The sequence below is a fragment of the Chanos chanos genome, chromosome 1, assembly GCF_902362185.1.
Source record: "Chanos chanos chromosome 1, fChaCha1.1, whole genome shotgun sequence".
Classification (NCBI taxonomy): domain Eukaryota; kingdom Metazoa; phylum Chordata; class Actinopteri; order Gonorynchiformes; family Chanidae; genus Chanos; species Chanos chanos.
Window position 1 is genome coordinate 47,109,509 of NC_044495.1, and position 16,166 is coordinate 47,125,674.

Genomic DNA, 16,166 nt, shown 5'->3' on the forward strand with positions numbered 1-16,166 from the left:
CTGTACTCATCTGCAGAGAATGCCTCACTTCTCAGGATGTTTACACAGGCCCCTGTTTTAGTAGTGCTGTTTTGATTTCTGCCATCGCCTTTGTGTGAATGTGCATTCCCATCCGATATGTCAGAGACGTTACGGCATATTGTTCCAAAACACAGATTTGAAAAAAGAAAAAGGGTTTTGGAATGGTGTTGGAATGTTTTTGTTGACAAATTTATTTATGAACAACCTCTCTCAAAGCACTCGTGGTCAAAACATATTTTTGGTTAATTTTATTCTGTCCATGTTTTAACTTTAATGATCATTTACTGTATCCATTTCAGAAACAGTTTTCCCTTCATATATAAGTCTTCTTAAATATTCGATTTCTGTGAATGAAAACCTCAAAGGTTATGGAAACTCAGTTGCACAAACATGTTTTGTGTGCCGGAGCCTAAGATCGAAGTCATTCAAACATGAGTTTGGTCTAAAATATGTGTAGAGAAAATGGAGAGTGCCCCAACAATGAGAATTCATATCCATGTTTCCATGGCAATACCTGAAAAAGTAATTAGTAGTAATTAATTAGTTAGTAATTAATCAGTTAGTAAATAATTTAAATACTTTTGATTCACAGATTGAAAATACATTTTCGATGGATCCATTGAAAATAGTTTTATTCACCAGATGATGGATCACATTCTGGTTTCAAAGGGTTTTGACTGATCCAAGACTGGTCTCCAGTTCTTCTCCTCTCTATCCACAAATACACGTATGCACTGGCTGACTCCTTCCCTCTGGCTCTCTCTCCCTTCTCAGTGTAGGTGCTGTGGAACGTGAGCTACTGCTGATTTGACCTGCCGTTGGCTTGACTCCGCAGAGAAACTGCTTTTTTTTCTCCACCCCACTGATCTCACATATTCCTCACCCCCGTCACGTGAGGCTGGACCTCCGTCATGTCCGCAGAGGTGGAGACCCCCGCGCCTGCGGCCGAACAGGCTCCGGTGAAGACCCCCTCCAAAAAAGAGAAGAAAAAAGGTACGTGATGAGACAGGGAGCCTCTCCCCCTTCTCACTTTTCCTACCAGTGAATGAGAGGAAAAATCCATCAGCGTGGCCTGTTGGACTCGGGTTCATGTGTTTAAAATGTTTCTTCCAAGTGCATTCTTGTGAAATTTCACAGAGACAAACGCCCGTCATTGTGCAGTATGAGCAAAGCAGCTTCATTGTTGGTGGTTTTCTCTTTGGGAGCTGTGGTTGGTCTCTGACCATTACCTTTGTGCAAAAGTGTAGTTTAAAATGCAGACCAGTCAGGGAAGCGTGTTATTAGTGGAATGCTGGACATCCCCGTCAGGTTTGGTGGGAGACTGCAGATGGTTTGGGTAACTGGGACCAAAGCCCAGTGTCTTCATCCCCAGAGCGTGGAAATACTTTGGTGGCACAAAACAAGGCATTTCATTAAAATATGCTCTAAACACCCGATTTGGTACCATTCCTGGTATTGCGTTAAACTATCATCCAAAGTATATTGAACCCAGTTTCTAAGTATGATTTCAGAATACTTCCTTTATCCTCTTCAAACCCCAGGATTAAAAGAACGACTGCCCATAAATAGTTGGAATGAAAATGCTGACATCAGATCGGAAACTAATCAAAAATGCAATAAACGCATATTTTTACCAGGAGCTTTGTTTTCTGTCATTCATAGCTTTCATGTAGCTGTAAAAATTGTACCGAGTTGTATGCAGCTGCCCAGTGTCAAATGAATTTGTAGATCAGAACTTGTGGTCTGCTGTAAATAAGTTAATTGGTTTGCATATTTAGAAGCACTGTCTGGACTTTTTCAGCTAGTAATTTTTTTTAACCGTTTCTCTCCAGAGGGCAAGTATTTCAAGAGAAAAAATTTTTTTTTCAGCTCTTTGAGACAATATTACCATCAGGTTGTCAGAGCTGCAGAATTGTAATCAATTTATTTGACTCATATATATTGCTCTGTTGGCTCTGGTGGTAGTTTTCAGGAATGTGCACTTCTGTAATGATTACCAGATGCACCGTTCAGCTATTCTTGTGGCTGATTTTGCTCTTGTTCCCTTTGATGTGGGTCATTTTAGTCGGTAAACTCTCCTACTGTACTTTATACTGCACTGCAGATGCTGGTCCTCGTTTCACAGACGGTCACTTAAGCTACTTAAAACTTATGCATGAAATTTAGCTGGTCCAGGTGTTCACATGTTCACTTTTACCTTATGGCTTTTTTTGGTAACTTTACGAAGCTTTAAACACATACAAATTTGAAATATGAGACAAAACTGCATTTTAGTAACAGCTATGGACTGAACCTGTTGGACTTAGAGTTCAAGCCCTGAGAAAGTTTCAATTTTCAAAGGAAAGTTAAGACACATCTGCCGTCTCTTCCCAGGACTCGTCCTCCTCCAGGCACCAGGTACTGATGAACTGTGCGCCCTATGTGTGTGTGTGTGTGTGTGTGTGTGTGTGTTCGCTTGTGTGTAAGCGTGTGTGTGTGTGTGTGTGTGTGTGCGTGTGTGTGTGTGCGCATGCATGTGTGTATGTGTGGGAGAGGACAGATTTTTAGATAATGTAGGCTTCAGGTCGAACTGGACCCTTGCTTTTTTTTTTTTGATACATTACCCTGTTCAGGTTCCCAAAAGTAGGTCGTGGTCTCCTTCAGAACACTAAAAGCCCCATCTAGCATTCCAGCCGTGGGCCTCTTTAACCCGAACCTCCTCTGGGTTTATTTGGTTAAGCTGGACCCGCTGCGCAGCGCTATTGTTTGTCTTGCCAGGTTTGCTCGAGCAAGTGATGGATTCCATTAGGGCTCTGTTTCTGTTTCCACAATTCCTTCCAGCTGCGACTGTGAAATGACTCTCTCCTCTGCCGCCATGTCTGTTTGTGATCCTTTTTTCCAAAAGGCATGAAAACAAATGTGCTGATTCTCACAGGCTCATACTGAGTGACCCTAGTAATAAACTGCATCTGGGATTTCAGACAATCTTCTTACATTAACGTACTGTGGTGATAAACTGAAGATCTGTGCACACACACATGGACATGAGATTTACACTCAGTTTATACAGGGCATACTGCGTTTACACAGAAACTACACATGTGGGTCAAGTGGAAGTCTGATAGTAAGTCCATGTATCACCTTGAACTTCAGATGTCTCTGTTAGCCGTAGGGATAACACCCCTCTGCATTTGGTCCAGTCCAGCTCCCAGTCGTGTGTCTCTAACGGGGCAATTAGAGTTGAAGTACAGCTTTCGTCTCTCCTTGTTTTGAATGAAAAATGTTATAAATGTGTAAATGCCAATAAACGTTAAAACAAATTAATGTTCAAATGGAACCATGACTTCCATGTATGAAGAAGCATTTAAGCTGTACTCCAATGTTACATAAAAGTGTGTAAATACGAGTATTGTAAAGCGGTAAATAGCTGTGGTGAGCTATTGCTATGCTAACTGTCTTTGTAGCAGAACAGGTGACTCCGGTGTATTGGGTTTATGTTTTGCAGGTGAGACAGTTTGAGATGTTGGTACAGGCTGAGACGTTGTCACAGGCTGAAATGTTATCACAGGCTGAGATGGTGACAGTGATTTGTTTGTTTGTTTGTTTGTTTGTTCCTTTCTTTCTTTCTTTCTTTCTTTCTTTCTTTCTTTCCTTTTTGATAAAGTCAGTTTAAAAGCTGGTGACGGACTTTTAGGCATCTTGTAAAAGTCAAAGTTAGGTTAGCACCTGCTGTTGAAAGGAGACACATTTGTAAACAATTGGTCATTTTTAAGTAGGTGGCCCTTGCCTACATCAGGCTACACCCCATATTTCAAATGAAACATGGAAGGAACTCTCTCCCTCCCCTGAAATCCTGCTCACTGTGTACATGTAAGGAGCCTCAGAAGGTAAAGGTCAGATTGTAAATGGTGTATTTGTTGAGGTAACACAGGCACTGTATGGTGTGACAAATGACAGAAACACCCCCTGGTGACATTAGTGGTTTAGAGTCACACACAACAACTTTGTCTTAAAGTCTTTATTGCAGATGTATTCTTAAATAGAATTTTATATTTTTAGATTGCAGTAGGACATTGTTATGGGGCTGTGTAATCTAAAAGTAATTTTTATACTGAATTGTTTTTTTGTGTGTGTGTGTTTTTTTAGTGTCTAAACTGCTTGATGTACTTGACCTTTGACAACATGAGATGATAAAATTGTGTCTGAGGCACGCAAATAAACAAGAAAATGAGGAAAAGCAAGGTTTGACTAGTCTGAAGTGTTTGTGTTTGCTGAGAGAGGGGGGGGGCAGGGGGAGGGAGAGAGAGAGAGAGAGAGAGATGGAGAGAGAGAGAGAAAAAGTCAGGGAGTAGGGGCCTCGCTGTGGCCTGGTGTTCACAGGGGGAACCTCCAGCCTGTTCAGGCACTGCATGGTGTGAATGTCAATAGCGTTCCCCAGGCCTGGAGCCTGGAGCCTGGAGCCTGGGCCCCAGCCAGTTCTCCCTTGCGTCCAGTGCTTAAGCGTGACCAGCAGACATCATAAAAGCTGCAGGCCAGGATGGAGCCCTGCCATGTGGTCAGCTGAACACCAGTACAAAGTCCAGAGGAAAAGAGAAGAAAGGAAAGAGGAAAAAAGGCTGAGAGAGAGACAGAGAGCAAGGAGAGAGAGCTGAGAAACAGAGAAGAAGGAATAGAGAGGGGGAGAATATGGTTAAAAAAATAGCAGGAAGGAGATTAAAAGAAATGGCAAGCAGCGATTGGCTCTGCATTCATACCATTTGGAAATCTTAACCAATCCCATCCCTTCTGGCCACACTAGTCTCTGCCAAATGTCACAGCAGGGCCACTAATTACAGCTCTGTTTTTTTTTTGTTGTTGTTGTTTTTATATGAATGTGTGGTTTTGTGAGAGTTTCTCTGACTGTAGATTTTGGTTCAGAGAACAAAGGGGACTGTTTTGAAAGGTGCACTGTATTTGTTCAGGGTGGCGTTTTTGTCCAGTCCAGAGTTTTGAATAGCAATAATCATATTTATGATTTTGTTTCCTCTCAGTGTTGGCGTATGAGAACTAAGTCGGCCCCTCTTTGATGATGAGGGCTGTAACAGTGATAAGAATCTGAGAGGTTTAAATGACACACAACAAAGCCAGCTCTTAAAGATCTTCATTTAAGATTTGTGTTTTGACAGAACGACCGTGAACTGATTTTTTCATCTGTTGTAAAGCTTTGACAAAGAGAGCCTCCATCTTAACTTTGTGGTTTTCTCACAGGAAGTTCACACCAAGGCTTGGACAGTTTATCATAGAGTGGAGAGGGAGAAGGTATACAGTTTATCATAGAGTGGAAAAGGAAGGTATACAGTTTATCATAGAGTGGAAAGGGAGAAGGTATATAGTTTATCCTAGAGTGGAAAGGGAGAGGGTATATAGTTTATCACAGAGTGGAAAGGGAGAAGGTATATAGTTTATCATAGAGTGGAGAGGGAGATGGTATATAGTTTATCATAGAGTGGAAAGGGAGAGGGTATATAGTTTATCACAGAGTGGAAAGGGAGAAGGTATATAGTTTATCATAGAGTGGAAAAGGAAGGTATACAGTTTATCATAGAGTGGAAAGGGAGAAGGTATACAGTTTATCATAGAGTGGAAAGGGAGAAGGTATACAGTTTATCACAGAGTGGAAGGGGAGAAGGTATATAGTTTATCATAGAGTGGAAAGGGTGAAGGTATATAGTTTATCGTAGAGTGGAAAGGGAGAAGGTATACAGTTTATCATAGAGTGGAAAGGGAGAAGGTATACAGTTTATCATAGAGTGGAAAGGGAGAAGGTATATAGTTTATCATAGAGTGGAAAGGGAGAAGGTATACAGTTTATCATAGAGTGGAAAGGGAGAAGGTATATAGTGATAAATTGGAGTGAGGGTTAGCATAGAGGGTTAGGAGGAGAGTTCATTTGGTGTCCAGACAGGGAACGTTGGCTTGGTGTTTGGTGTTTAAATCACCTGTGGATGTTGGAGTCCAGGAGTTCAACTGAATACAAGTTAAACACAGTCCTTAAGTTTACTTTAGCTTTATTTGTATTCCAGTCTCCTTATGATGTCACCACTGACGCTGAATCTCTCTGTGTGTTTGTTATCGCATTTATAATAAGACATATAATGCATGCTTTGGGAGGTGAGAGCCAGTAGCTGTCAGATCTGGGTGAAAAGTAAGACGTGTGTTTAAAGGTTTGTGTAATGTTTAATGTGTGTGTAGCATTCTGAGTATGCGACAAGGCTAGGAAAAAAGGAGGTGAAGATATGGAGGGATGAGAAGGTTATCAGGTGTGTATACCCTTGACTGATGTGAAGATGACTGGGAACAGTCTCCCTACCTCTCTCTCTCTCTCTCTCTCTCTCTCTTTCTCTCTCTGTCTTTCTCTTTCTCACTCACTCACCCACTTACTCACTCGTTCTTTCCTCTTAGCTGCAGCTACCCCAGAGAAGACAGATGAGTACCTGCTTGCGCGGTTTAAAGGAGATGGCGTTCGGTACAAGGCCAAGCTGATCGGAGTGGACGACGTGCCGGAGGCCAGAGGAGATAAAATGAGCCAAGACTCCATGATGAAACTGAAGGTGGGTCAAAGGTCAAAGAGTCACTTTGTGGTAAAAGTCCTTTTTTCTGTCTGGGCCAGTGGAAATAGGCTAGAAGCAGATCTCCGACCTACTGCAATTACAGTCTTTCAAGTAGACTTATAAATTATGTTTTTATTTTCTGTGTTGAATGTGTTTTTTACAAATCTCATGTTTAAATCTTGATCGTCAAGTAACTCGGAAGTGATATGGTAAGACTGTGATATTATGAGAATTAAGCAAAAGGTTTTGTTGCTGACAAAATGCAGGGAGTCTAATATGTTTGTTAGGGTGCAATGGTTATTCGTAATATGGATTAAGATGAGTTGTTTATTTTGCACTGAAACAGGGCAAAGCAGCAGCTGCCCGTTCTCAAGGAAAACATAAACAGAGGGTGTGGGTGAACATCTCTCTCTCCGGAATCACCATCACGGACGAGAAAACAGGAGTGAGTCTCTTCTGTTTCTTCTCAGTCACGTCATCTGATAGATCAATATTGTTACTCGATTTTAGGTGTCTTTCATGATTCAGGCTCGCTGTGTATTCATGTTTTCTGTCTCCTCCAGGCCACCGTACTGGAGCATGCTGTCAATAAGATCTCTTTCATTGCTCGTGATGTGACAGATAACAGAGCCTTTGGTTATGTCTGTGGTGCGGAGGGCCAGCACCAGTTCTTTGCCATAAAAACTGCACAGCAAGTAAGGTCCCTTTACTAGGATCTCTTTTTGTTTCTCGGTTCAATTCAGTTAAACTCAGTTCAATCCAGTTCAGTTCAGTTCAGTTCAGTTCAGTTCAGTTCAGTTTCATTCACTTCAAGTTATTTCCATTTAGTCAAATTCAGTTAAACTCAATTCAGTTCAAGTCAGTGAAGTTTAGTTCAGTTCAGTGCAATTTCATTCACTTGAAGTTATTTCAATTCACTTCACCTCAGTTAAATTTAATTCAGTTCAATTTAATTCAATACAGTTCTGTTCAATTCAGAAATGTTTTTTTTATCTCACATACACAAATACACACATTATTTACTGTTTGGGTTTTTTCTGTTTTTCAGGCAGAGCCCTTAGTTATTGACCTGAAGGACCTTTTCCAGCTCATCTTTAACATGAAGAAAAAAGAAGCAGAGGGTTTAAAGAAGGTACAACACTAAAAAACTACAAAACTATCACAGGTCATAAAAAATACACCCATTTACCATCTTTTTACAGTCTTATCTGTTGTACTTTTGTTGTCATATTTTCCATCTCTGACCATTTTGAATAAAATTGCTTTCTTTCCAGGATGAAGGCAGTAAAGTGGCAGAGGTATGTATCTGACTATATCTGTCTCTGTGCTGAGATACATTACTTGCAACATTTGGAGACCTAATTTACATTTGTTTCTTTGCTTTTTTTCCAGAATGGCACTGAACACATCAATGGCAGCCAAGGAAAAGTAAGAATTTTTACCTCTCAGTGACAAAATACAGACAAAAAACACAATCAAAGTCAGACTCCCACTAACTTTCACTTTACATCTGACTTCAGTCTGTCCAGAGTGTAACTTCATTTTGTCCAAACTAAGGTTGTAAATACATTACAGTTAAGCAGTAGAATTATACCCCCTCCTCACCAAAACCCCAAATAGTTATACCCTTTCCTCACCAAAACCCAAAATAGTTACACCCTTTCTTAACCAAACCCAAGAATAATTAGACCAAGCCTGCAGGGGTGCATGTCTTGCAGGTATTTGTTGCAGTAGTGCACCTTACTGCCACATATTTACATTTAAAACTAAAAACTGAGTTAAATTGGATATTATTGGATTTTTTTTGGAAAGACTATATACCTGCAGGACACAGGGAGCTGATTTGAAAAACCTAGGTTTTTTTCCTGCTTAGGTGTCTGTTTGACAGGGAGGTTGTATTTAGCTGCTCCCTGGCTTGCTCACCCTCTGGGGGGGAGGTTAGAGGAGTTGAACCACCAGACAGGAAGTCAGTGAGACAAATCCCATACCTCCTGCAGTCTCTCCCTCAGCCTGAGTGCAACTGCTCCCCGGGCGCTTCAGTCTTCTAAACATGCCAGATTACGTCTCAAACTCATCCAATCTTCCCCTTATAAGTGCAGTCAAAGGCCTTGGCAGTCATATTTGAGGATTTTATTTGTTCAGAGGGCAGATTGATTTTGGATGATTCTTAAGATTAGACTTGCGTAAGGAGATGGGTTAAGGATTAGCATTACGGGATTAAATTACTGTCATGGTCAGTCTGTCCTCAGAATAACTTTGATTCTTAAACAAAATAAAAACACTAGGGTTTTGATCTTTTGACCAGAATACTGTTTTTTTTAACTGTCTTCTCTCTTTCTCTCTCCTTAACAGCTGGATTTGTTTGGAGACATGTCCACCCCACCGGATCTCCACACTCCCATGGTAACAAACACAACCAAAAACATTATGTGGATCTTTTAATCTTTTTACAGAATTGAATTGCTGGTTGCTTAAAATTAACTGATTTAATGGGCCTGAGACTTGAACAAAGCAATGGACAAATAAATGAACAAATGAATCAACCAATCAGTCAGTCAGTTACTCAGTGAATCAGTCTGTGACATGAATTCTATGTGTCTTTTGTTCAGGACAACAACCAAAAAAACCCCAAAAACCGCAAAACAAAACAAAACAAAAAAATAGAGTATCTATCAACAGAGGGAGTTGCATTTTAAAAAATGTGACTCAAATCTGCTTGAGTAACACAGGTTACGTAAAACTGTCTCAGACCTAGAAAAAAAAGTACTTAGAAACATTTATCCTTGTTGTTTTTGTTACACTGACACTGACCTGTGGGTCATTTGGTAGATGCTCTTATCCAGACACAGTTAGAAGACAAATGACATAACTGACAAGCTACGTTAGGCAAGCTTAAGTGTGAATGGTGGCATTCTGTACACTGTTCTTGTTGTTTAGTCTCAAACAGTCCTGTTTGACCTCTGCCTGATGAGCTGAGGACTTTGCGAGTAGAGGTGTTGGGTAGACGCCAACAATAATATCACACTCACAGTTTTTCTCTTAACAAGAGCCCCGTTGTTAGGTGTGAGGCTTCACACCAGAAGTGTTTTTGCTCTGTGTGTGTGTGTGTGTGTGTGTATGTTTGGTCTCACCCAGATTCATTTTCATGAGTTTTGTGTGTTGATTAGCCAAAGGTACAGAAACCCTCGGAGGGTTTGGTGGATTTTTGAAGTTTCCTCCTTTTTCCACATGAGAGATCCATGTTGAACAAAGTAACATGACTGGATTGCTAGATTTTGAATCCAACAAAAAGCTCTTCGTATTCACTACACTCCTTGCAAGATGTTTGATCCTTTTAAAATGGAAGCAGCAGGCTCCTCCATCCTTTCCCAATGGGTCAAAGATGTAATGTACTTCTTGAAACTAGAAAAACAGTAAATACACATTCAAAGGGTCCTCTCAAACTTTTGTTAGGATGTGGAGGCCCTTTTTGGATTTTTATTTCTCTCTACAGGAACCTCTTGATGAAGAGTAGAGTGGTTCCTGTACAGCTTCTGTTATAACAGTGAGCAGCCCCCCCCCCCTTTTTAATTTTATTTATTTATTTTTTTTTATTTATTCATTTTTCTCTAGTTTTTCTTCCTTTTTTCCCTCTCTGACCTACATCTATCCTACAACCTGTAATCCTGTGGGTGGGTGGATAGGATGGTAGAGATGGGAATGGGGATTTCAGTTTGTTAACATGTCTGATGAATAGTGCCTCTCTGTACTTAAGGGATGAGTAGATGTCTTGAAGTCAGTTATATGTGTTTTGTACCTTTTGTATCTTCTACTCCTGTGGGATAAAAACTTTGAAAATCAATGAAAAAAAAGCTCTTGGTATAACTGAGGTATAGCGTACTCCGAATAATACAGAGATCAGTATGAGTTCAAGAGCGTAAGTTTTCTAAGTTTTTTGTACGTTTTGAAAGGGTAGAATAAAGATGGACATGAAGACCCACATATTTGTGATAACCTGTACTTTTTATGATGTAAAGGGTAAATGCTGTCTGTACACACACACACACACACTTTGAAGATATTATAATCTGTTTGGGCAGTTGTATGAGTGTAGAAACAGTTGCAGGTACTTAAAGGTGTTTGTGTGGAGTGCTAAGTCAGTCATACTGCTTCAGTTCCTTTTGACAGACTGTTTGTTTCTGCTTTTTTTTTTTTACTTGCAATGGCAATGACTGTGAGAGTTCTCAGTCAGGTAACGTTTGTGTAAAACCATTGTCAGTGTTGGACAGTTCTGCCATCTCAAAATTATGTGTGTATTCACCACAAAGACACTCTTCATTTATAGTCCTGACCACACATCAGTAAATTCTCCAATCATACCTTCCTGCCGAGCATTCATCAGTGTGTTTACAGAGCATGGAATTACTGTCTGGTGTTACACCTTTTCACAACCCATGGGTCCTTTATGACTTTATTATATATTATTGTCCACACAGAGTGGGCACCAGTTAGTAAGCAAAAGTAACATCTCTCTCTCTCTCTCTCTCTCTCTCTCTCTCTCTCTCTCTCTCTTTCTCTCTCTCGTGCTTTAGGAGACAGAGGATATCCTTTTGTTGGATCTGTCTACTGAAATAGACAATAATCAGAACTGTACTAAAGGAAACCCCTTCATCTCTGAGTGCTCCTCTCCCCTCAGAACCTCTGAGAACCCGTTCGCCTCTCGCCTCACATTTTTCCCCACCCCTATCCACGACCCATTCAGCGACGACCCCTTCTCCAAAAAGGACCAATCAGAAAATGACAAAGACCTAGCCACTAATCAGAATGCCTCTGGACACTTTGGCGGATTGGTCAACGGCAGCGGCAAAAACGGGGACTCCAACTACCTGGCTCAGGAGTTTGACCAGATATCCAACCGGACAGTGATCCAGACGCTCAGTAACGGGCAGTGGCCACTAGAGGGCAGAGCAGCAGAGGTGTCTGCATGGACTCAGAATGGCAGTGTCCCTGTTCAGGAGTGTAACGGACATCACCACGGTAAAGCCAAGCAGAACCCGTTTGTGGAGGTGCCAGAAAAGAGCCAGCCCCCGCAGGATGGAGTGAAGGCTGAAGCCCCCGGGAAAGCAGAGTCTTCTGTCAGTCAAGCCAAGGACTCTGTCATCATCAGCCCTCCACCAGTCAACACGAAGGCTGGGCGGGGAAGGCGGACCTTTAAGGTGAGGCATTGGGTCTCTGATGAATGTGAGATGCATCTTGTGTGTGTGTGCTTTCTGTGTGTGTAGGTAGCAGTTATTCATGTTTATTTACTTGATTTCTGTGTGCATGTGTGTGTGTGTGTGTACACTCACCTCTTAATTTCCACCCTGTTACTCTTGTTAATCAATGGCATATTCTTTCACTTTACATATTGTAATAACCAATCATATTCTGCTAATATTTCTGTGTCTGACTTTAATGCTTCAGTGAATGATTCTTATAAGGTAAGAGCTAGTATGATGGTGGGTTTCTATCAACCTCTAATATATTTTTTTCTTGGTAGGATAACATTGTGTAGATTTTTTGATTCTCTCATAAAAAATAACAGTTGGTTGCTTTAGATAAACTGATTTAATGGGCATGTGACTTGAACAAAGCAAATTGACATATGAATGAGTCAATCAATCCATCAGTAAAAGAATGAATGAAACAGTCAGTCAATCATTCCATTAATCAATCTGTGAACTGAATTTTAAGTGTGTTTTGTTCTGAACTGTGCAGTCTCCCACCAATGAAAAGCGAGAGACAGATCCTTTCGCGTCACCCAATCATTCAGAGTCGCCATCTCCCCCCCAACCAGAGGGTGGCACTGCAAACACAGGAGGCCTCTTCAGCCAGAGCCCTCCCTGCTCCTCTGAGACACTTGCTGCTCTCGGTAAGACAGAAACAGTCAGGTGGCAATTACAGGTGTATTTAAGGATCCAAAATGGCATTTTAATTACAGATGTATTTAAGGATCCAAAATGGCATTTTAAAGGTCTGCATGTGCCATTTACATATATATAACAGCTTCACTAGGTTAGAGTCTGAATGTGAATGTTTTTTAAAAAAACCCTGTTTCATTTAAACACTTTAAAAACACTTTTACATTGAAGTTTACTCTGAAATGTTTTACCATGTAAGGCCTTAAAAACTCGCTTAAAGATGTGCTTGGCTGTTTTTTTTTTTTTAAGGCGGGCTCTCCTTGGGACCTCCCACCACAGTCTCTCCTTCAACCCCATGGAGCCAGTCTCTCTCCTCCATCTTCCCCAGTAACGGAAGTGTCTCTCAGCCTTTCTCCCAGAATCCAACCTTCTCCAGCTCCTCATTGCCTACCTGGGGCTCTGCCCCTGGAGCCTTCAGCTCAATCCCCAACCCTCAGCTCCCAGCCTGGGGTCAAACCTCCACCTCGGTCCCCAATGGATCCTGGACGCAGCCTTCCTCTGTGGGGAATCCCTTCCAGAGCAGTGTGTTCCCCCCATCATCAGGGCTCACACTGGGGTCACATCAGACCACCCCTAGCCCTCCGCCCCTTGTTCCACCCCGGGCTGCACCAACCAAAGAGGCTGTGAAGGTGGACAGCAATGCCTTCGTAGACCTGGACCCGCTCGGAGAGAGAGAGCGGAGGAATGGCAAGGACATGTTTAAAGATTTCCAGATGGCCAAGCCACCTGCTGTACCAGCCAGGAAAGGTGAGTAAATCCTCCATTGAATTGGCTTTTCTTAACAAAATAACCCATAACCATAAAATGTGTGTGCAGTGTCTGGCATATTAGACTGATGTTTGCTTTGCTGCTGACACATTCTGAAATTAAAAAAAAAAAAACCCTCTCTTGACAGAACCGCTGAAAGCCACTGGACAGGGCCTGTTTGAAAACCCCTTTGGAGCTGGTCTCTTCGGAGTGACGTCGACTGCCACAGTATGTAGCCTCTTCTTCTTTCAGACACTGTAGAATTACTGAGTCAAAAACTGCTTTCACGTTATCATCCTGAGGTTATCAAAAACATGGGCTCAACTGTATACAACCATGGAGCTGGCTACAGATACACACTCCGTCAATCTCCCTGCAAAAATCTCAAAAACTAATATGTTTCATTTATCATCATCCAGTTTCCCCGACCTCCATCTGTAAACCTGTTTCATCTCTGGGCTAGCCATTTGTCTTGCGCTTTCGTTTTTCAATAGCACTGTATAGTACCTGCTGTTTGTCTTGGGCTTTTGTTTTTTCAAACGTAGCACTGTGTAGTACCTGCTGTTTGTTTTGGGCTTTCGTTTTTCAAACGTAGCACTGTATAGTACCTGCTGGGGGGTATTTCAGAAAGCGGGTTTAGTGAAAACTCATAGTTAGTTAACTCAGAACAAGTAGTAAACTTCCTAATAGAAGAGCCCTTTGTTTTGCTAGGATGAAGCCTTAGGGCTCTTCTATTAGGAGGTATACTACTTACTCTGAGGTAACTAACTCAAAGTTCTCACTAAACCTGCTTTCTGGAATACCCCCCTAGTTTGTCTTGGGCTTTTGTTTTTTCAAACGTAGCACTGTGTAGTACCTGCTGTTTGTCAATCCTGGCTGTTCTGCACTCACACTGTCATTTTCATGTACATGATAACTTAGGCTGTCACTAACTGCTTTCATCAGGACCAGTTAATGTGTTTATCACTCCTGTTTTTAAGTGTCCTCCCTGTGAACGTGCCAAGTGCTAAAATAAGGATGGGCAACTACCTTTAGCTGTACTGTGCACCTAGCCTAAATGTTCTGTTTATGTAACTATAATAGGTGTATGTGAATGAAGTTTGTTTTAAGAGTGAACACAGACTAGATGTTGTAACTGATTTGGCCTGAGAATTGAAGTGTCTAAAGGATCAGACCCCTTGTGTTTTGAACTCTACAGAGTGCACCTGCCATTAAGGCCGTGGGATTGGACCCCTTCAGAGAAACATCTGGAAACCCGTTTGCGTGACCGTCAACCTCAGTTACTCACTTCATGGTCCACGTAAGTGTAAAAACATCCCCGAAGAATGAGGGCTTTGTTTTTCTGTAATGCTTCTTGGAGATATGACCTGCAGAAATCCTTAAAGTTCCTAGTTTTTAATATTTATGAATCAGTAGTGGCTAAGTTATGTTCAGAACTTCCACAATTATGATTCTAAACATAAAAGGGTGTGCAATGGATTCTGCTCACTCTTACCCTTTGCTACATATAAATATATATATATTGCAGATTTTTCTGTGACATTTGATTCAAAGGTCATTCCTATGAATAGAATATTCATGAAGAATACATAACAGGCTCAGGTGACATACATAAGCATTATAAGATGCTTACATAGACAACCTCAGGCAAAGTTATGTCAGTATGAGAGAGGATGTTTCATAAGGCTTTATTCATACACACATATGTATTCGTAAACATTTCATGATGATTTGGAGAGGGTATTATATAGTTTACTCAGTAACTGCTACCTGCTATTCAAAGAAATCTGATTTGTTTTTTGTCCTTTTCCTGGAGTATGTATTGTATTGTTTAGTACCACTTAGCCATAATGAGACTTGTTTTATTGTAGTTGTCAGTAAGTTGTGGATTTATTTATCTGTTTTTTTTCTCTTCTTGCAGGAAGCCCATTTGTGATCTTACATTTCCCCAAACACATCCTGTTCCAGAGCAGGTCTCTATGTCCTCATACTATTGCTCATCCTGTAGATGACACTCACCACCACCAGAGGGCGCTAGCCTCCCTTGCCCAACCGATGAAATGTGGTGTGGACTCACCCTGAGGAAACACACTGCCTGAGAAGAGTATTCATTCAGACCTTAGTGACTCTTTAGCTGCTCATTCCCTCTATGAATTTTACCTAAAGAATAAACTGAAAGTCCCGTTGTGTTTATAGACAAAAGGCCTTAAAAATACGGCATTTAAACTGTAGGAGGCCATTGTTTCAAATATCTGTACAAGCACAAAGCCTGTCATCAGAGGAGACTAAGCTCTTGGCTGAAATTTAAGAGGACAGAAAGAGAATGTTATGATAAGATGGTTGATTTCTCCAGTACATCTTGAATTCTTGAAACCTCCCCTCTGCTTTTACTTTAAACATAAACAATGAGTTCTCATGGGCAGATGTTCATTCAGTTGGTCTTGTGAAATGAAATATTCTTCAGTACAGTATTATTTCTGTAATTATCTCTTAACTTTCAAGACCTCCATACCAAAACCATTATACCTTTTCACTGCAACATTTCTCTCAATGAAATGCATCATCGCTGGAAACTATGATCACTGAGAGGTTTGATATCATATATACACAGGGAAAGTTCTGATCTGCATTACTCCATGTGGACTCCATGTTACCCCTTTTTATAGCTTCATAGCCAAATGCCCCCCACCATGAAATGTAGGAAACACATAATTAAACACAAACTCAACAACTGTTGTTTTAAAATGATGAACAGTGGACACACAATAAAAATCATTCCTATGGTGATGGTTTGACTTGATCACACACACACACACACACACACATACTCTCTCTCTCTCTCTCTCTCCCTCTCACACACACACACACACACACATACAAACAAACACTA

General features: G+C 41.1%; 1 protein-coding gene across 1 annotated transcript; it reads left to right on the forward strand.

The window, feature by feature from the left end:
- The first annotated feature begins 932 nt into the window (after positions 1-932).
- On the forward strand, positions 933-15,256 carry si:ch211-204c21.1 (disabled homolog 2). Its single transcript, XM_030782786.1, has 14 exons — positions 933-1,014; positions 6,442-6,590; positions 6,937-7,035; positions 7,154-7,285; positions 7,639-7,722; positions 7,865-7,888; positions 7,983-8,022; positions 8,938-8,993; positions 11,162-11,785; positions 12,327-12,480; positions 12,779-13,276; positions 13,425-13,504; positions 14,475-14,576; positions 15,198-15,256. Exons 1-13 carry the CDS (start codon positions 933-935, stop codon positions 14,541-14,543), a joined length of 2,091 nt encoding a protein of 696 aa, XP_030638646.1. The 3' UTR covers positions 14,544-14,576; positions 15,198-15,256.
- The last annotated feature ends 910 nt before the right edge of the window (positions 15,257-16,166 follow it).